General features: G+C 44.2%; 1 protein-coding gene across 1 annotated transcript in view; it reads right to left on the minus strand.

Moving 5' to 3' along the window:
* The window catches only part of BLVRA (biliverdin reductase A), a 56,500-nt gene extending 34,849 nt beyond the window's left edge, over positions 1 to 21,651 (minus strand). The window contains exons 1-2 of the mRNA XM_060020191.1: positions 21,525 to 21,651; positions 8,766 to 8,798 (exon numbers count right to left, since the gene is read on the minus strand). Of these exons, the coding sequence (XP_059876174.1) occupies positions 8,766 to 8,777 (12 nt within the window). The 5' untranslated portion in view covers positions 8,778 to 8,798; positions 21,525 to 21,651. The remainder of the gene's footprint in view (positions 1 to 8,765; positions 8,799 to 21,524) is intronic.
* Between the last annotated feature and the right edge of the window lie 1,122 nt (positions 21,652 to 22,773).

The raw sequence follows: 22,773 nt of genomic DNA on the forward strand, positions 1-22,773 counted from the left end.
AAAGAGCCATGAGGTTAAGAAACAGCTTCATGAACTGTAAGAAGCCAAGTTACTTTTTCTATTTTAGTAATTAACAATACACACAAACTTGTGTACAAAACCTGGCTGGCATGGTGTCAGACTGAAAGTGCTTCTGAGTTTGGTTTACACAACATTCCTTTGCAAAACTGACACACAGGGACAAGATACGGGTGAAAATGCTGACATATTAACAGTTGAGTTCCTCTGTAGGAAAGAACTTTGTTTTTGAGAAAAATGACTTTGCTAGAGAGACCATTTTACCTGCACCTGCTCATCTGACATGAGGCTTCTTCAAGGCATGTTCTGAAAGGAAACTGCAAATCAAAGAGGTGAGGGCTTCTGGTTTCCCACTGCACATGGAAGGAGCTTGGAAGTTGCCACTCCATCCTGATAATGGGTAAACAGCTAAACAGACTGAAAAACTAACTAAAACTAAGTCTTCCAGGATCCGTAAGAGAGGTAAGGACACAAGGCAAACCACTGCCCCCAAGATTGGAGAAACAGAGGGACTAATGAAGAGAATAACTTAGCAGAGCAGAGGTTCAAGAGTAGAAACGACCACAGGAACCAGACGCCAGAACCAGTAGGAAAGCCTGAACTGTAATGGGTGAGCTGCTGGGGGCTCAGTGTGGACAACTTGGAGACCTAAAAAATCCAGGGGGACCCAGTCATGGGGAGACCCTCTCATTTTTGTGAGATTTACCTCCAAGAGCTTGACCAGGTTCCCACAGTAAATACTGGAGATGTTTCCCCCTGTGCTTCCAGCAGGAGTGGGGAAAAAGCACCACTGAAATATACCAGAGCGTGCCCGTTCTTCCTAATGAGGCCTGCCCTCGCAGGAAACTAGCTAACCAGACCCTAACATGCTGGGGAATTATCAGACCCTAACTGACTGCAGGGAAGGGAAAAACAGTTGACCCTTGAACAACATGCATTTGAACAGTGCAGGTCCACTTACACATGGATTTTTTTAAAAAGTAAATATTACAGTACTACACAGCTGCGGCTGGTTGAATCTGTGGGTGCAGAGCTGTGTATATGGAGGGCCGACGGTAAGTTACAGGCAGATTTTCAACTGCACAGAGGGTCAGCATCTCTAACCCCGGTGTTGTGTAAGGGTCCACTGTACAAAACTCCAGACTACTCTAGAATTCCATTTGGGAGAAGGGAAACACCCAACTCTAGCCCACTCTAGCCATACTCTCCCACCTAAGAGGGGAAGAAGAAAAGAAACAACTGAGAAATACTTGTGTGGTTTGCAGTCCAGAGGCACAGGCTCACTATAAGACTGAGACCTGATCACGGGAGCAGAGAATGCTTCCCCTTCCCCTATATCTCACCACCACATGACTAAAGGCCCATTTACAGCAGCTCCTTTTACATGATACATCATGTCTGGCGATCAAGAGAAAAATGACAAGCCATAGCAAAAGACAAAAAACACAATTTGAAGAGACAGAGCAGCATCAGAACCAGACATAACAGGAGTGTTGGATTTACCAGACTGGGAATCTAAAACAACTATGATTACTATGCTAAGGGTCTAATGGATAAAGCAGACAATATACAAGAACAGATGGGCAATGTAAGCAGAGAGACGCAAATTCTAAGACAGAATGAAGAAGAAATGCTAGAGATCAAACACAATGTAACAGAAACAATGCCTTTTATGGGCTTATTAGTAGAGTAGACATGGCTGAGGAAAGAATCTCTGAAATTGAGGATATCTCAATAGTAACCCCCTAAACTGAAGAGCAAAGAGAACAGAGACTGAATAAATGAAGCGAATATCCAAGGACTGTGGGACAACTACACATGGTGTAACATACATGTAATGGGAACACCAGAAAGAGAAGAGAGAAAAGAACACAAGAAATACTCGAAACAGTAATGACTAAGAATTTCCCCAAATTAATGTCAGACACCAAACCACAGGTCCAGGAAGTTCAGAGAACACCATACAGGATAAATACCCCCCCCACCCCCCGCAAAATGATGTTAGGCATATCATTTTCAAATTACAGAAAAGCAAAGATAAAGAAAAAAATCCTGAAAGAAGCCAGAGAGACGGGACTTCCCTGGTGGTCCAGTATTGAAGACTCTGTGCTCCCACTGCACGGGGTGCAAATTTGATTAGGGAACTAGAATCCAATATGCCGCGTGATGCAGCCAAAAAAAAAAGAAAAAAACAAAAGCCAGAGGGAATCAACCTTACCTACAGAAGAACAAAGAAAAGAATTACATCCAACTTCTCCTCAAAAACCATGCAAGCAAGAGGAGAGTGGAGTGAAATATTTAAAGTGTTGAGAGAAAAAAAACTACCAACCTAGAATTCTGTACCCTGTGAAATTATCCTTCCAGAGTGAAGAAGAAATAAAGACTTTCTCAGACAAACAAAAATTTGAGGGAGTTTGTTGCCTGTAGACCTATCTTGCAGGAAATGTTAAAAGGATTTCTTTAGAGAGGAAGAAAAATAATACAGGTCAGAAACTCACGTCTACCTAAAGAAAGGAAGAAGGATTAAGTGAAGGTCAAATAAAAACTTTATTTTTTTTATTCTTAATTGATCTAAATAACAATAAAATAATAACAGCAACAAAGTATTCAATTATTTACGCTTATGTATATACTTTATGTATGTATTTATCTGCTTATGTATGCTTATACATAAGTGAAATGTGTAACAGCAGTGATACATACATAGGACAAGAAGGAGGAATGGAATTATTATGTTATTTTACAGTACTCACACTATCTGTAAAATGGTATAGTTATTATTTGAAAGTGGACTTGGATTAGTTGTAAATGTATATTGCAAGCCCTAGAGCAACCAATAAAAAAAGGAAGTATAGCCAATATGCTAAGAAAAAAGAGAAAATGGAATCATATAACACGCTCAATTTAAATCACAAAAGGCAGAAAAAGAGTGGAAGAGAAAAACAGGACCAAAGAACAAAGGCAATGAATAGAAAACAGTAACAAATATTAATCCACCTACATCAATAATCACTTTGAATGTTAATGGTCTAAATGCATCAGTTAAAAGATAAAGATTGTCAGAGTGGATTAAAAAACAAGACTTAACTATATGTTGTCTACAAGAAGTCCACTTTAGATATAAAGACACATATAGATTAAAAGTAAATGGATGGGGGCTTCCCTGGTGGCGCAGTGGTTTGAGAGTCCGCCTGCCGATGCAGGGGACACGGGTTCGTGCCCCGGTTTGGGAGGATCCCACATGCCGCGGAGCGGCTAGGCCCGTGAGCCATGGCCGCTGAGCCTGCATGTCCGGAGCCTGTGCTCCGCAACGGGAGAGGCCACAACAGTGAGAGGCCCGCGTACCGCAAAAACAAAAACAAAAAAACACATGCACTGACAACTCAGGAAAAAAAAATTATTCTGAGGTGAGGAGAGTAGAAGAAAATGTAAAATCACTATAGAACTTCAAGGTGGGAGGTTTGAGGGCAGGTGCTGGGTTTCCACTCCAGGAGGGGGTATGAAGATTTCAAATAGTCAGGAAGGACAACCTGTTTTTCACTTGTTTACAAGAATCAGTGAGTTTGATAACACACTGGCTGGCCTGGGAAGACAGGCATATTCATATGTTGCCAGAGGGAGAGAAAAACAGACAACCTTTGTGGAGAGCAACTTGGAAATGTTTATCACACAAATATTCTTTGCTCAGAGAAATCCATTTCTAAAGCATATATGCAAGTAAAATGACCCAGGTTTATTGCAGCCTTGCTTGTAACAGCAAAAGACTGAAAATAATGTATATGTTGTTAATAGCAGACTGGTTATATAATTATGGTATGCTACACAGCTATAAAAAAGAACAAGGAAGTTCTTTATGTATTGGAAGAGACTGATCTCCAAGATATATTGTTGGCTGAGAAAAGCAAAATACAGACCAGTGTAAGATGTGTGCTCTAGTTTGTGTAAAAAAAAAACAAGGGGGGGAGGCAGGTGAAGGGAAAAAATACTTGTATATGTTTAGAATCTCTCTGAAAGGATAGCCAAGAAACCAGTAGCACTGGTTGCCTGGGAGCGTAACAGAGTAGCTGAGAGAGAAGAGGTCTTCCCAGAGTAAATCTTTTTTTTTCTAAATTCTTTAAAATTTTCAATCATGTGAATGCATGTTATCCAAGATACAAACACTTAAAATGGATATAAAAATCCGAGGGATGCTCTGAGCAGGTGAGCGCTCTACAGTTTGTACAGCCTTGGGCTTACTTGCTGCTCCTGTCCTAGGGCTCCGGCTACAGAGCTGGGCAGCCTCTGCCACCTGGTCTTCAGTGCGCTCTGTCCCTGCCTGTGGCCTGTCCACTGCCCCCAAATCAGCCGGCTGCTCATATCCTCCGGGCCGCATCTGCTTCCTCCACTCACCCTTCTAGCCCAACTGTAAGCTGGTTTTCACTACCACACCTCTCTGCCGTATCACAGGGCATCTCAGATCTTCTCACTGCCAAGTTCAAGGGCCTTCCCTCAGCGGCATTCTCCTGGACCTCAACTCGTATTTGACACTTAAGGGGACCTTCTTTAAATTCGCTCCTTCCCTGTCTTCCCTCGTCTCACGGCGAGGTTTCCTTCTCACACTTCATCCTGCGCCCTAGCGTTGCACATTCCCCAGTGCTCAAGCCTGTCCCTCTGTTCTTCTCTTTTCCCCATGTTCCCAGAGTGGGGGAGGGGTGTCTCGCACTCTTAAGGTTTCCAGGACCACCGTTAGGCTGAAGTCTCCCACATCATGCGCTACGAGCCATCCTCTCCTCCAAGCTCCAGTCCCAGGAAGAAATGCAAACCGGGCATTTCCACCTGGCCGTCCCGCCCTGACCTGGATCATCACGTTCTGTGCTTGATTCCAACCACCCACCCCACCTGACTGGCTGTGCTCTGAACTTCCGGGCAAAGGCCAGTGGCTCTGCAAATTCTGTCAGGCACCCAGCTTGACGTGCTGGAAATCCTGGGAGTCATTCCTGCACTGGACAAATCCTCTGAGACCAAAGGGCTGATTACGGCTGAGACCCCGCTCCTCTCTCCCTCTCCAGCTAGCCTCAAGTCTCTGCAAGTCTTCCTTCCTCTACGTTTCTACTGATCCACCCAAGATCTGGAATGAATCACAAGATGACTCAACCGTCTCTGAATCATCCCATCATTTAGTCAACTGCCAGAGTGAGGACACGCGGTGTTGGAGGCATCCTGCCAGCTGCTATGGGGGTGCGAAGATGAACAGGGCACACAGACGGTTCTGCTCCAAGTCAAAGGATGGAAGGTAACAAAAGAAGGGTGACGGAAATTCACAGGAGGGAGGGATCACTTCCAGAGAGAGAGCTCTGAGAAGTTTTACTGGAGCAGCGAGGACCACGTCAGGCTGCCCTGGGATGAGACAGGAGAGGGTAGTGAGAAGGGTGACCACCACCACTAGAAGGTGGTCACAGGGTGTTTAAGGCAGAATAGTTAGAGGGGGACCCAAGGTCTGGGAGTATTTTCAAAAGGTTGAGAGAGAAAAGGCACCAAAGGGGCTTCCCTGGTGGCGCAGTGGTTGAGAGTCCGCCTGCCGATGCAGGGGACGCGGGTTCGTGCCCCGGTCCGGGAAGATCCCACATGCCGCGGAGGGGCTGGGCCCGTGAGCCATGGCCGCTGAGCCTGCGCATCCGGAGCCTGTGCTCCGCAACGGGAGAGGCCACAACAGCGAGAGGCCCGCGTACCGCAAAAAAAAAAAAAAAAAAAAAAAAGCACCAAAGGAAAAGTCAAAATTATAGAACAGAAGGGGTGGCTGATGATTGATAGAATTCTTACCAGGCCAGGTTCTATGAGCTTAATGTTAATGCTAAGTTTTTACTCTTTTTTTTCACAACTTCCAAGAACATGAGAATTAGAGTGAGTTACAGGGCCTTCAGATAAGGCGGCAGAGGCCCCAGAAAATGGTTAACAGAGGCCAGCCCTGGGGTGGAGGAGGCTGGGGGGATGGGGTACCTGGGAGACTCGCTTTTGACTATTTAACGTCTTGTATATACCTTTTGAGTTTTGTACTAGGTCTGTGTATTGACATTATTACAAAACTAAACTTTTTAAAAGCTATTTTTTTTGTTTTACACATATCTACATTCTTTTTTTATAGTCTTTTCCATTACGGTTTACCACAGGATATTGACGAGTTCCCTGTGCTATACAGTAGGACCTTGTTGTTTATGTTTATCCATTCCAGATATAATAGTTTGCGTCTGCTCATCCCACACTCCCAGTCCAGCCCTCCCTCACCACCCCTCCCCCTTGGCAACCACAAGTCTGTTCTCTATGTCTGTGAGTCTGTTTCTGTTCTGTAGATAGGTTCCTCTGTGCCATATTTTGGATTCCACATGTAAGTGATATCATATGCTATTGGTCTTTCTCTTTCTGACTTACTTCACTTAGTATGATAATCTCTAGTTGTATCCATGTTGCTGCAAATGGCCTTATTTCATTCTTTTTTATGGCCGCGTAGTATTCCATTGTATATATGCACCACATCTTCTTTATCCATTCCTCTGTCAATGGACATTTAGGTTGTTTACTGTGAATAGTGCTATGAACATAGGGGTGTACGTACCTTTTTGAATTATATCAAAAAACTACTATTAAAGATGAGTTTCTGAAGGGAATGAGAAAAATAGGGTTACGGTAGCTCGACAAGACCTCATGTGTTGCTTTGTTCTGAAGAAAGTAAAAACTAAAGCAGTTGGAAATACTGATGGGAAAGATCGAGTAGAAATGAGCCCAACAGTGCCGCTGGTCCAGGAGGTAATCAGGGAGGTGGTACAGGGTCTGAACAGGCGGCAGAGTCTGCAATTCAGAGTGTGGACATTTCAGTAAAGAAAGGCTGTTGAGGCCATCAAGCCCTCAGCCACTGCAGCTGCCCCCGAGGTGCATCCTGAGGGGACTCAGGATGGGAGAGAGCAGGCTACTGCTCTTAGGCACCCTCGATAGCTAAGGTGCCTATCAAAGGAATGATTTCAAGAAGCCTAGACTCTCGCATCTTCCCATACATAGAAGAGTGATAACTTCATTAACTTGAGATGTCTGTTTTCCTTTAACAGTAATCTTTTGATGTTCCAATTGCCTGGGGTTTTTTTGGGGGGCAAAAAACCCTATATATCCTGGCTTGTCCCTTACCTCTTTGGAGCAGTCCCTCAGAGTTTCCCGAGAGGCTATATCCCGGGGTTAAGTCCTCCGTAAGTCAGCAGAATAAAACATAATTCTCAACTTTTAGGTGTGCGTGTTTTTCAGTCAATACGCTTTCACCAGAAATGTCTGGGACGGGATGCAACGGGTCCTTTCCAGTGTCCACTCGCCCTCCTTCTTCCCAGATCCAGCCCTGGGGTAGAGGGGGAAGCAGCACCAGGTGGGACTGATTAGTCTAAGCCAGTTGGCAAAATCCTGGCTCCTCTGACACAGTCATTAGTCCAGGAATGGGCATGTGACCTGGTTCTGGCCAGCAAGACCTAAGCAGGAGTTTGGTGGAGGCTTCAGGAAAGAAGGTTCCCACTTTTCTGGGAGAGCTGCAGAAAGCCATGTCTTTCTCCCGCTCAGAGCGAATGAGGAAGCATGTAGTCCCAGCCCCTGCCGGCAGCCATCCTAGAACCCTGAGGGGCACTACTTCGAGGATGAAGCCAACACTTGGATGAGAGTAGAGAGATGCAAAGATCCTGGACATCCTTGATAAGATGTGGCTGAGCCACTGGATCAACCCGCCCTGAAGCCTGCCCTGCATCTGAACTTCCAGGCTAAAAACCGCATTAAACTGTGTTTTCCTGTCCTCGCAGCCTGGAGCTCTGTCACTGACAAGCATCCCTTCCACTCTGAAAAAAGGAACAAGCCAAACAGGAAGTCCGAAATTGAGAGAGATGATGGCTGATGGTTCCAGTTTTTCTCCGTAAAGTAAAAGGTTACCCACGTGCTAAGAGTGAGGAGGGAGCTGGGAAGAGTGAGGAAGACCAGACCTGGTTGTTTCGGGCAAAGGGCAAGAGAGCTGCCTGGGGCTACGGAGGGGGCCCGGTGGGTGTGCTGAGCACCCAGATGAGGTTTTAAGACCTCTGCCAGCCGCAAACAGCATGAAGCTGTGCCTCTCACCCAAGACCACCATCCTGTGGGGACAGCCTCTGGGCTGGCCATGGGGCATCAAGGGGACAAGCGGAAAAGGAGTTGGAGATGTGAGCACGATAGCAGTTGAAGAGATGGACCCCACGATCTACGCTGGACCTGGAAGGGAGTGAGAGCAGGAGGGGCTGATTGGTCAGGAAAAATCAGAGGGACAAAGAGACTAGGCATCTCGTTGGATCGAAGAACAGGTTCAGTGGAAGTGAGGTGAAAGGGAGACGATGCAGAGAAAGGTCCTTGTAAGCAGAGTTAAGTGTTCCCAGAATAACACAAGGGCCCAGCAGCCTCCAGGGCCCAGCAGCCCCCAGGGCCCAGCAGCCCCCAGGGCCCAGCCCACTCTACCCCTAACCCATGAGTGTTGTTTCAGGATTAACTGAAGCAGATAAATCTTAATCTAACTGAAGCTGGACTGACACAGATAAGAACTCAGAGGGGCCTAATTCTTCCCATATCACCGGGAGCCATGTGTGGTGGCAGGAAGGAGGGGACATGTTTTCAAGTTTGTGCTGATGTTTCCGAAAACTCTGGAGGAAAGGAGACACTCTGTGAAGGAGAAATGAGGGACACTGCAGAAAAAAGCATCCTTAAACGGGTCCTTTTGGAGGACTCACCTCTGCGTTCATCTTAGTCCCTTTCTGCAGGAGCTGCGAAGACAAAAGCAGAGGTTCAGGACCTTGGTGGGACCTCCCCAAACTCCCTGCCGACACTCTCCCTGGCCACCCCCCTTCTCCCCCCACTTCCTGTCCCATTGGCCCCATCTTCCCCAAATGCCTTCACCACCTTGTGCCCTCCAGTGAGGACACCCAGGCCGGTGTCTGATCTGACACCGGCAGGTGGTCGCTGGCCCCCCTGGGGACATCACACCAGTAATGTTTCTCTAAAGAACACTGCCAACCCCCAAGGGCTGGCATCTCTCATACTAGAAGGGATGCTTCTGTATACTTAAAAGAATGATGCAGGGCTTCCCTGGTGGCTCAGTGGTTAAGAATCCACCTGCCAACGCAGGACACACGGGTTCGAGCCCTGGTCCGGGAAGATCCCACATGCCGCGGAGCAACTAAGCCCGTGTGCCACAACTACTGAGCCTGTGCTCTAGATCCCGCGAGCCACAACTACTGAAGCCCGAGCGCCTAGAGCCCGTGCTCCACAACAAGAGAAGCCACCGCAATGAGAAGCCCACGCACTGCAACGAAGAGGAGCCCCCGCTCGCCACGACTAGAGAAAACCCGGGTGCAGCAACGAAGACCCAACACAGCCAAAAATAAATAAATAAACAAATTTATTTAAAAAGAGAAAAAAAGAAAGAGGCACGGGAAGAGCCAGAGACAACGTGTAACAAATGGGTCTGGCCATGTCCTAATGAAACAAAACAAAAAGAATGTAGTGTTATGTGTCCCTTACATGTGGGGTGGGGAAGTCAGATAACGAAATATGAGGAAGATGGTAACAACTGTGAGACAACTTGTGTCAGCTGCTTTATCTACATGAACCCTAATCCTCGAAACCTTGGCAAAAAGGCTAATATTGACTCCATTTTACAGATGAGGGGTCTGAAGTTCAGGGTGGGTTAAAGCACTTGGCCTTACAGTCACGGTGCTGTGGCCCTGTGCTGTAACTTCCAGCTTCCTGGCTATGGAGCCAAACCCAGACTGCCCCAGAGACCTTTCCAGGGCTGTCTTACACACACCCGGAGAGCTTTTATGGTAAATAAAAGACCTAGGGTTTGGTCTGGCTTCAGTCACGGACCAACCAGGTGACCACAGCCAAAGAGGTTCTCCATGTGTAGGCTGAATGGCTGGACCTCATCTCTAAGGTCTCTTCCAGCTCTAAAATGCTCTCTGATTCCCAAAAAAGGAAAATCTGGTGACTCTTAAAACAGTGCTCAACCTCAGTTGTGAAATGACTTTACCTAGATGCCCTGTCACACAAAAAAACATTTGCCACATGTTGGTCAAATATCTCTGATTTTTTTTTTTTTGGCCTTGCCGCACAGCTTAGTCCCCCAACCAGGGAATGAACCCAGGCCCCGGAAGTGAAAGCTCAGAGTCCTAACCACTGGACCACCAGGGAACTCCTACCTATTACTGGGGAACTATCGGTAGGTATCATCTCTACAGACAGCAGTTTAGCAACATCTATTAAAATTCCAAATGTAAGCAAGCAATTCCACTGCTTCCCATTTTTCTTTAATTAAAAATGTGTTTTTCAAGATTTAACCTTTTAATTGCAGTACAGTTAATTTACAATGCTGTGTTAGTTTCAGGTGTAAAGCAAAGTGATTTAGCTATATATATACATACATATTATATATATATTATACATAGATGTGATATATATATATATAAATAACAGCCAAGCCACAGAAGCAACCTAAACATCCATCGACAGATGAATGGATAAAGAAGATGTGGTACATATAGATACAATGGAATATTACTCAGCCATAAAAAAGAAAGAAAGAATGCCATTTGCAGCAACATGGATGGACCTAGAGATGATCATACTAAGTGAAGTAAGTCAGAGAGAGAGAGAGAGACAAATATCATAAGATATCCCACTTACATGTGGAATCTAAAGTATACAAATGAACTAATTTACAAAACAGAAGTAGACTCACGGACACAGAAAACAAACTTATGGTTACCAAAGGGGAAATGGGTGGGGAGGGATAAATGAGGAGTTTGGGATCAACAGATACACACTCCTATATGTAAAATAGATTAACCAAGGACCTCCTATAGAACACAGGGAACTCTTTTTTTTTTAATTTTATTTTTTTTTTATTTTTTAACATCTTTATTGGGGTATAATTGCTTTACAATGGTGTGTTAGTTTCTGCTTTATAACAAAGTGAATCAGTTATACATATACATATGTTCCCATATCTCTTCCCTCTGTGTCTCCCTCCCTCCCACCCTCCATATCCCACCCCTCCAGGCGGTCACAAAGCACCGAGCTGATATCCCTGTGCTATGCGGCTGCTTCCCACTAGCTATCTACCTTACGTTTGGTAGTGTATATATGTCCATGCCTCTCTCTCGCTTTGTCACAGCTCACCCTTCCCCCGCCCCATATCCTCAAGTCCGTTCTCCAGTAGGTCTGTGTCTTTATTCCTGTCTTACCCCTAGGTTCTTCATGACATTTTTTTCCCTTAAATTCCATATATATGTGTTAGCATATGGTATTTGTCTTTCTCTTTCTGACTTACTTCACTCTGTATGACAGACTCTAGGTCTATCCACCTCATTACAAATAGCTCAATTTCGTTTCTTTTTACGGCTGAGTAATATTCCATTGTATATATGTGCCACATCTTCTTCTTGATATATTCAGTATCTTGTAATAACCACTGCTTTCCAATTCTGTCTCCAGTCCCCACAGGAGAAATCACTAAATTGCCCTGAGTCCTTTGTTCTTGTAGAAACATTACTGTTGCTTGCCTTCCCTTTCTAATAACAACTTCCAGAAAAGGTTTCCTATAAAAAGTCAATAAAACATTACTTATGAACTTTACTACCTTTCCCACAGAATCTGGGGAATGCAAAACAAAACAAACCAATTTGCAGAGATGCACATGGTTGAGAAAGGACCCCACCTAGAAACCTTACCACCTTAGGCACCAGCGGTCAATTACCAAGGGTGAATTGCATTATTACTTATAAAGCACGTTCAACAGGGGTATCCTGGCCAGGATTCTTTCCATACTCCTTCTCCAGCTTTCAACTTCCCTTGTAATAAGATGGCACTGTTGGGGTAGGCAGCAACCCCAGGCCACCTTTCAGCACCCTCCCTGCCCATCACACATCTCTCCCTTCCTCCCCACTGTCCTGCCAAGACCCATTAAAGTCTGAACAGAACCCAGGGAGAACTTTATTCTACAGTTAATACATTCTAAAAGATCTAAGACTAGGGCTTCCCTGGTGGTTGAGAGTCCGCCTGCCGATGCAGGGGACACAGGTTCGTGCCCCGGTCCGGGAAGATCCCACATGCCGCGGAGCAGCTGGGCCCGTGGGCCATGGCCGCTGAGCCTGCGCGTCCGGAGCCTGTGCTCCGCAACGGGAGAGGCCACAACGGTGAGAGGGCAGCATACCGCAAAAAAAAAAAAAAGAAAAAGAAAAGAAAAGATCTAAGACCTAACCCTATAACAAGAAGATTTACTTTTTTCCCCTGTACTCTAGTGTATTTTATTTTTATTTATTTATTTTTATTGGCGTAGAGTTGATTTACAATGTTGTATTTGTTTCAGGTGTACAGCAAAGTGGTTCAGTTATACCCATACAAATATTCATTCTCTTTTCGATTCTTTACCTATATAGGTCATTACAGAATACTGAGTGGAGATCCCTGTGCTGTACAGTAGGCTCTTGTTGGTTACCTATTTTATATACAGTAGTGTGTGTATGTTAATCCCAAACTCCTAACTTATCCCTCCCCCGACGTTTCCCCTTTGGTAACCGTTAAGTTTGTTTTAGAAATTTGTGAGTCTGTTTCTGTTTTATAAATTATTTCATTTGTATCATTTTTAAATTAGCTTCCACATATGAGTGATACCATATAATATTTGTCTTTCTCTGACTAACTTCACTTTGTATGATAATCTCTAGGTCCATCCATGTTGCTGCAAATGGCATTATTTTGTTCTTTTTAATGGCTGAGTAATATTACATTGTATACATGTACCACATATTCTTTATCCATTCCTCCGTTGGTAGACATTTAGGCTGCTTCTATGTCTTGGCTATTGTAAATAGTGCTGCAATAAACATTGGGGTGCAAGAAGATTTACTTTTTTTTTTTTTTATTTCAAGGGTTTAATATTTTTAACAATATTGAAAATATTTTTAATAATATTTAAAAGCCTAAAAGGCTTTAAGTTTCTGACTTTTAGTGTTATGTTTAGAAAGACGTATACATTTTAATTTTCACTTAGATTTTTTAACTTTTTTTCCCTTTATTTACATGTTTAGTTTTAATCTAAATTATATTTTGGTATATGGCATGATATAAGACTCTCCTGTAATCTTCCCAAATAGTTGAGTTGTTCTCACATCATTTACTGACTCTTTCATTCTTTCCCCCAATGGCTCATACTTAAATTCTTATGCATATGGTTATTCTTTCTTTCACCTTCTGGGCTGTGCCACTGACCCGGCTTCCCGTGCCTGTAATATGTTGTTTACTGTAGCTTTACAATATGTTTTGCTATCTGGTAGTTCAAGTTCTCTCACTAACTTGTTCAGTATTCTTATCTAGTCTTGCTTGCTCAGACTTCTAGATGAAGTTTAGAACAGCTGTCAAGTTAAAGAAAAAAAAAATTTCCATAGGAACTGTGCCTATGATTGCATCAAATTTGTAAATTAAATTAGGATTCAGCCTTCCCACCCAGAAATATATGGTGTGCCTCTCTAGGGGAAGCCACTTAAAGAAAAAAGAAGAATCTCGAGTTAGTTCCTGAATTACTGCATAATTACAAACAACAGCTCAGGCTGCAGTGGTTCACTAGAAAGTTAAAGGAAAAAAGTCAACACTTTTGCATAAATAACCTGTTTAAAGCGTTTTCAAATAGGTTTCTCCTTCCCCCGTATCTCCTGCAGCAGACAAGCTACCCTCTGGGAAATGGACCTAGAGATTATCATACTAAGTGAAGTAAGTTCAAAAGAGAAAGACAAATACCATATGATATCACTTATATGTGGAATCTAAAGTGTGACACAAATGAACTTATCTACGAAGTAGAAACAGACTCACAGACATAGAGAACAGACTTGTGGTTGCCAAGGGGAAGAGGGTGTAGGGGAGGGATGGATTGGGAGTTTGGGGTTAGCAGATACAAACTAGCATACATGGAATGGATAAAAAACGCAGTGCTACTGTACAGGGAACTATATTCGATATCCTGTGATAAACCATAATGGAAAAGAATATGAAAAAGAATGTGCATACATGTATAACTAAACCACTTTGCTGTACAGTTGAAATTAACACAACATTGTAAATCAACTATATTTCAATAAAACAAATTTTTTAAAAAAGAGACTAGTTCTAAACCTGGCCTGGGTACCCACTAGCTCTGTGACAGAGGCCAGGGCACATGGTCTCTGAGCAACTTGGTTCCTGCACCTTGAAAAAGCTGGGGGTCGGGGGGGATGAGCTCAGACAAAGTTAAATGACCCCTACACACTCTTCCGGTGCTGATTCGCCATAAATTTTAACTCACTTCTATTATTTTCTTCTCCTTTGCTTTAGCTGTCTTCCTTGTTTTGCTTGGTTAACTGGAGGTTATTAGCTTCTCTTCTGGTTCTCTCGGGGGCAGACAGACACACGTGAACTAGGACAAAGCTCAGGTTATCAGAGCTAGTAAAGCTGCTGCCCTGAGACGCCAGGCACAACAGTGCTGGACAGGTGAAGCTCTCCGCGGCACTGTCTCCAGACAGAAGCCACTGTCCTTCCCACCCCAACTTTCAAGCCCCTCCCACCTGCCCCATGTACCTTCTGTTCCTCCTCGTGGCCATTTCAAAACCTTTTGCCTTTTACTGAGAGTGTTCTTGATATAACAGAAGAGAAAGGTTATACCAGGAGTCAAAACACTCTTACTAAGGAATGAACATCTGGTATCCTGTATTTAGGCTTACCAGGGTGTGTTCCTTCTTTAAAAGAGCAGCTTATTAACTCAAATAATTGCAAACAATGCAACTGCAGTGCAACTAAATTTTAAAAGTGGGGTGAGACCAGGACATTCCAGGGGGGCCCATACATGTCGTTAGGCACTGATCCCCCAGAAAGTCCAGGTCAAAACCTTGGTCTCCTATTGCTGAAAGACTAGTTCTTTCTGGCCAAGTGCTTTTGGAAACGACAAACTGCTGGAACATCCGAGCACAGCACAAATGACAAGTGTGTGTGGTGGGGGCCAAAGGAATATAAATCTTCCACCCAGAAGGAATCCCTGTAAATGTAACTTTTGTCTTTAACAATTTAAAAGCTCGCTAGAAAGAATGTATTTTCTTTCCTTAGCAGATCAGTCAAGATATTTTTTATAAGCAAGATTTCACAGTGTGTTATTTGTGACCTTGATGTTAACTGCATAAATCATGTTATGCTCTACACTGAGCATATGATGCTTTTCTGCTGTTTTGTGCCTATTTTGTTTTCCTATGCCGCTTTCTTCCAGCTTTATAGAGATGTAATTGACAGATAACATCCTATAAGTTTAAGCTGTACCTATGATAATTTGATACATGTATATATTTTTCATGCATTTTTTTTTTTTAAGATGCTGCAAATTCTCAGATATCAGGTGAGAAACTGTAAGGCCTTTTCAAACTCTGAGGTATTATAATATGGTTTCTGTGATGATTAAAAAAAAGTAAACAGGTAAGCTACAAGAAAAATCATTCTGTACAAGATATATAGAAAATATCCAACTATTTATTCAGGCACCAGCAAAGATATGTTTTATAAGAGTGCACCAAACAGCACAACTGAGTTGGAATATGCAGGATTAAGAAGTTTAAAGAAATCCTGCAGTAAATTTGACCAAAATGGCAACACAGAGGGCTCCTGAGCTCCCCTTCTGCCACAGTCACACTGAATGTACAGCTACCCTGGGAGCAATCCCTTCTGAAAGAGATCCAGAAACTAGCTTAGCGACTCCCACATACCTGGTGAATGAGAAAATATCTACATCAAAACAGGTAAGAAAGGCTGGACCAAACAAGGATAGCACAGGGAACTATATTCAGTATCCTGCGATAAACCATAATGGAAAAGAATACAGAAAAAAGGAATGTATATGTATGTATAGCTGAATCACTTTGCTGTACAGCAGAAATCAACAAAACATTGTAAATCAACTATACTTCGATTAAAAAAAAAAAGATCTTTACAATGAAAACTGTAAGACGTGAATGAAAGAAATCGAAAAAGACCCAAATAAATGAGAAGATATTCTGTGCTCATGGATTGGAAGAATGAATATTATTAAAATGTCCACACTACCCTAAGTGATCTACAGATTCAAAGCAATCCTTATCAAAATTCCAGTGGTATTCTTCACAGAAACAGAAAAAGCAATCCTAAAGTTTGTACGGCGCCACCTAAGATCTGAGACTGTAAATCTAGAAGAATACGTACAGGGTGAGCTCCTTCACATTGGTCTTGGCAATGATTTTTTTGGACTTGACACCAAAAGCAAAGACAACAAAAATAAAAATAAACAAGTCGGACTACATGAAAGTAAAAAGCTTCTGCACAGCAAAGGAAGCCACGGAATGGGAGAAAGTATTTGCAAACCACATATCTGATAAGGGGTTAATATCCAAAATATACAAGGTACTCATACAACTCAATGGCAAAAACCACAAACGCAATTTTAAAATGCACAGAGGGACTTCCCTGGCGGCCCAGTGCTTAAGACTCTGCCCTTCCACTGCAGGGGGCATGGGTTCGATCCCTGGTCGGGGAACTAGATCCCACATGCCACGCACTGCGGCCAAAAAAATTTTTTTTAAAATGGGCAGAGAAACTTAATAAGCATTCTTCCAAAGACATACAAAGGGTCAACAGGTACACGAAAAGGTTTTCAGCATTCAACATCATTAATCATGAGGGAAACTGAAATCAGAACCATAAAGGGAAATCACCTCACACGTTAGGATGGCCATTATCAAAAAGAAAAGAGTTAACAAATGCTGGTGAGGGTGTAGGAAAAGGGGAACCTCTGTGCACTGTGGATGGGAATGTAAACTGGTGTAGCCACTATGGAAAACAGCATGGAGATTCCTCAAAAAATTAAAAACGGAACTACTGTATGATCCAGCAATCCCACCTCTGGGTATATATCCAAAGGGAAGAAAATAATTATCGTGAAGAGATATATATGTACTCCCACGTTCACTGCAGCATTATGGCAACAGCCAAGACCTGGAAACAAGCTAAGTGTTGACGGATGAAAGGAAAAAGAAAATGTGACCCATATACAGTCAGCCGTCCATATCTGAGGATGTGAAATCCACAGATAGGGAGAACCAACTCTATTCACGGTACTATACCATTTTATATAAGGGATTTGAGCATCCAAGGATTTTGGTACCCACGGGGGCTCCTGGAACCAATCCCCTGCAGATACCAAGGGATGACAACATATGGAATATTATTCAGCCTTAAAAAAGAAGGAAATCTTGTCATTTTTGACAACATAGGTGAACCCGGATGGCATTATGCTAAGTGAAATACGCCAGGCAGAGAAAGACAAATACTGCATGGTATCACTTACATGTGGAATCTAAAAGAAAAAAAAACCCCACCAAACTCACAGAAACAGAGATTAGAAAAGTGGTTCCCAGGGGCTGGGGTATTGGGGAAATAGGAAGAGGCTGATAAAAGGGCACAAATTTTTAGTTACAAAATGAATAAGGTCTGAGGACCTAATGGTAACTATAGTTGATAACACTGTCTTGAATAACTAGAATCTGCTTAGAGTAGAACCTAAATGTTCTCACCAAAACCAAAACCAGTAAACATGTGTGTTAATTTACTCGGAGAGAATACTTTCGTAATGTATCCGTATATCAAATGATCACACTGTATAGTTTATCTCAGAATTTTTTGGTCAATTAGACCTCAGTAAAGCTGGAAAAAAAAAATCCTGCAGTAGCTAAAACAGCACGACTTGACCTTAGTGCTTGAAACAGAGTCAGAGGTCAGAAGCAGCAGTGCCCTGCGTGTGTTACATGTTTTAATTTTCAAAAACATTTTTTGCCTATCTCCTTTTCCTCCCCCTTAAGAGTTAGAGCCCTCAAACTTTCATTCTACAGAGGCAGAAGACTTTAGATCACACGCTACTGGTGGTTCTGGGGGCTCTCCATCGGCCCTGCTCCCACCCCCTCGGGAGTTGGCTGACCTCCCCAGGCTGCATCACCTGGGTTGCTTCACCCACCAGCTTCCACTAGGGACTGGCCAGAGGAGGAGCTCCGTGGGTACAGGAGGGGAAAGGTGTAACAGAGAAGAACAAGCCTGACTCCATACTGGATCTATTCCTTTAGCGCTCACCTTTGCACTCTGCTGCCTGTGCTTCCTTATGCTGGCTCTACTTCTTTGCAAAAGAATGTTGCCTACAGCCTGAAATATACATGAGAGCACATTCTCAAGGTTCTGCCTCCCAGGCTTGACCTTTAAAGGTATAACAATTTTCATTCATACAGAGATAAAAAGTTGCACAACAGAGAATCACATTCCTCTTGCTGGAGGTTTACAGCAGACCTACCTGGACCGCTGCAAGAACATCCCCTTCCCGGTCTGGCCCACCAAGAAGTTCGCAACAATCTGCTACACCCCCTCCCCTCTGAAGCCTGAATTCTGACTTGGGGGTAAGATGGTTCTTTGGGACACAAGTCCACCATCTTCTCTGTCTGCTGGCTTTCCAAAAAAGCTGCTATTCCTTGCCCTAACACTGTCTCTCTCAATTTAGTGGCCTGTCATGCGGCTGAGCAGTACGAACTTGGACTCGTAACAAAGGGAGAGGCTGGTGAACTTATCCCCCATCTGCTGGGCTGCTGCTCTGACAGTGTCTGCATCTGCCAGGGCCACAGCAGCCCTGGAGGGCGGCTCCTCCTCCAGTTCTCCCACCCACCACCCGGCCCCCACTTCCAAGCTCTGGTATCCCAGTCCCTTCCCTGCCCCTTCCGGCCAGCGTGGGGATGGCATCCCGCCGGCCGTCCTCCCCGGGTGTCGCACTGTCATTTGCTGGTTCCCCAAATCCTACCCCCTCTTCTATGGAATCCCCTCAAAAGTGTCTTGCATTTTTGTGGTTTTTTCCTGTTTCCATCCTAACTGATATACCTGCCCACCAAAATCTCACCGTAAGTGAATCGTACAGCCAGGACTAAACAGCTTCCTTAGCTTAAGCTATGCCTCTCTTTCGATCTCAGTCCTTCTCCTACGTGCAAACTGGAATATGAACCTCTTTAGTGCACGTCATGAATAATTTAGCAATTTCCGTTACCCCAAGTGGTCTCAACCAACACTGCTGATTGTCATGATGAGGAAGTGGGGGGGGGGGCGTGTGAGCCCTCATGCTGCTAAACATCTTCTAATACACAGGACGGCCCTCCCCCAACAAAGTTATCCAGCCCCAAATATCAACAGTGCCAAGGATGAGAAACCCTGGATTACTCCTCATGCGGAATGAACCACAGCTGTGACTTTCCTCTTCTCCGAAATGCTCTCTCAGATGCCTATAACCACTGCCCCAAAGCCAGGCCACTGGCAGAAGTACGAGAGAAGGATTAGGGAGACGGTGACCTTGTTGGATGGAGCCAGGTGCTGGCCTGAGAGGTCCAAAGGTTAAGGTAAAAGCGACCCTTGCCCCCAGACTGGATTTTCCTTTCTTGGAGGGAGCTGATACTTTGGGGCCTACCAAGGAAAATAAAATGGCTACATGGGGCAAAGGTCTGGAAATATACACATCAAAATCTTAACTGCAATTATGTCTCTGAGTGGTGAAATTTTTAGTGATTGTTTCTTTTTGCGTATCTATATATTTTAAATTTTCCTATAAAGGTAAGTTAACATTTTTATTCAAAACTCTAAAAAAAAGTTATAAATTATGCCATATTCACTGACTCCATCCCTCCCAGCCCCAGTTCCTCAACTGAGTAAACTTTCACATGATAATATATCAGGGTGCTCTAATAATGAAGTACAGAAAACTGTCTTTCTAGCTATTTATAAGGAATGGCTCTACTTCCTCCAAGGCCATTCATATTTGAGGAATGAATGAAGGACGTATGTTTCAAATGACAGGAACAATGCAAATGACCAAGTTCACTTTCCTAGAGACAAATTTGAGACTCAAGTAGAAAAACAATATAGACCTGCAATGTCCTATAAGGCAGCCACTAGACACACACTTTTTAAAAATTGAAGGAGTACAGTGGATTTACAATGTTGTGCCAGTCTCTGGTATACAGCCAAGTGACTCAGTTATACACATAAATACATTCCTTTTCTAAATATTCTTTTCCATTATGGTTTATCCCAGGAGACTGGATATAGTTCCCTGTGCTGTAGAGTAGGACTTTGTTGTTTATCCATTCTAAATGTAATAGTTTGCATCTACCAGCCCCAAAATCCCAGTCCATCCCTCCCCCTCCCCATCCCCCTTGGCAACTATAAGTCTGATCTCTATGTCTGTGAATTTATTTCCGTTTTGTAGGTAGGTTCATTCGTGTCATATTTTAGATTCCACATATAAGTGATATCATATGGTATCTGTCTTTCTCTTTCTGACTTAACTTCACTTTGTCTAATAGTCTCTAGTTGCACCCATGTTGCTGCAAATGGCATTATCTCACTCTTTTTTAAGGCTGAGTAGTATTCCATTGTATATATGCACCGCATCTTTAGCCATTCACCTGTCGGTAGGCATTTAGGTTGTTCCCACATTTTGGCTATTGTAAATAATGCTGCTATGAACATGGGGTGCACGTATCTTTCTGAATTATAGTTTTGTCCCGGTATGTGCCCAGGAGTGGGACTGCTGGATCATATGATAATTCTATTTTTAGTTCTCTGAGGAACCTCCATATTGTTTTCCATATAGACACACTATTTAAGTGTAAATTAATTAAATACAGAACATTTCCATTTTCACAGCAAGTTCACACTTTATTTTTTTCCCCTGGACTTATTTTCTGTCTTACATTACCTCTGCTCCCAATATCTGGTTATATTTATTCTATGCTGACTTGTTACTATTCTACGTGATTTTGTTGCAAACTACCTTAGTTCCTTTGTGGAACAATTCAGGGTTATCAGTACTTTGAAATAGTTGTGTCTAGGTAACCCTGTTGTTGCTGCGAGCTCAGCCTTAGTTTTTTTTTTAAGAGTGCACTTACTTCATGTAACCCTCAGAACAACATCTGAAATAATAAGATTTTCCAGTTTCCAAAGAGGAGAGCGCGGCCAGGAGAGCTTAAGGGACCTGCGCAGGGTTCCTACCAAGGAGCACAACCCCAGCGCGGCGGGTTCCCGGATTCCCTTCCGGCCGAGCCAGCAGCAGGAGCCGAATACCTTTGCATAAAAACCCAAACCATCACCATTTTACAAATGAAACATAGATATAATGTTTTTAGTAGTTGGTCTTTGTTTACTTGAGACAGGCCCTCCCTGGGGAGCACGTCGGGACCCCGGGCCAGCGGAGCCTCCAGAACGCCAGCTCCGCGCCGGGCCCGGGCAGGGCGAGGTGGGCGGCGCCGAGGGCTCGTGGGCCCGGCAGCGGGGCGCGCGCCGGGTCTCGCACTAGCATCAGTTTTCAGGCTCCTTGACGGTTTTAGAAAAGCCCGACTCGACCCAGATCCCGCCGCGCACCTTACCTGCCGCTGGGCACAAAGCTCGAGCTCTCCAAGCCGCCTGCGGGCGCCGTGCCACCACCCTGAGCAGCCGGGCAGGAGCGCGGCTGGGATTGGCTGCCTGGCTGCGGGACTCGGGGGCGCGGAGGGAGGGAGCCGGGGAAGGAGGAGGAGAAACGGGGCGGCGGAGTGGGGTGAGGGGAGGAGTTCCGCCTTCCGCCTGCTCCGGGGACTGCACGGCCCCAGCACTCCGCTGGCTTACGGAACCCGCAGGACTGGCTGTGAACTTGTCCGGGCAGTGTCTGCAACCCAGCTCCTGCCCTGTCCCTGCGCGAGTGGGCCGAGGGCGCGCGTCCACAGGGGAGGGGGAGCCCTAGGCGTGTGCTCCCGGGCCTGTAGAGGCGTCTGGGGCTGTGCTCGGGTGTGCCCTGTCCACCAGTGGTGCGCATCGCAGCCCAGTCCTCCGGCCCCACTCACACCACGTGGAACCCGACATATCCTTTTTGGGTTAGTAGCCCCGGCCGTGGTGGAACAGGCAGAGAAGCCTCTCTCTCTCTTTCTCTCTCTGTCGTAAAATACACATAACATAAAATTTCCATCTTAACCATTTTTTAAGTGTACAGTTCAGTGGTATGAAATATGTTAACATCCTCGTGCAAAAATCACCTCTGTCCATCCCCGTAACTGTTTTCATCTTGTGAAATTGAAGCTCTATCCCCATTAAACAATAACTCCCCGTATTCCTTGCCCCCAGCCCCTGGTAACCACCAGTCTACTTTCTGTCTTTATGATTTTGACTATTCTAAGTACCTCATATAAGTGGGATCATACAGTATGTATCTTTTTCTGACTGGGTAATTTCATTTAGCATAATGTCCCCAAGGTTCATCCATGTTGAAAACATACTGCAGAATCTCTTTCCTTTTTAAGACTGAACAATATTCCATTGTATGTATATCCACGTTTTGCTTATCCGTTCATCCACTGATGGACACTTGAGTTGCTTCCATGGTTTAGTTATTATGAATAATACTGCTATGAACATGGGTGTATAAATATCTCTTTGAGACCCTACTTTCGGGGTATATGCACAGAAGTGGAATTGCTGGATCATATAGTAATTCTGTCTTTAATGACTTGAGGAAACACCATACTGTTTTCCATAGTGACTGTACCAATTTCCACCAGTAGTACACCAGGGTCCCAATTTCTCCATGTCCTTGCAAACACTCATATTCTATTTTTTTGATAGTAGCCATCCTAGTGGGTGTAA

Source organism: Delphinus delphis, chromosome 9 (assembly GCF_949987515.2).
Source record: "Delphinus delphis chromosome 9, mDelDel1.2, whole genome shotgun sequence".
NCBI classification, from domain to species: Eukaryota; Metazoa; Chordata; class Mammalia; order Artiodactyla; family Delphinidae; genus Delphinus; species Delphinus delphis.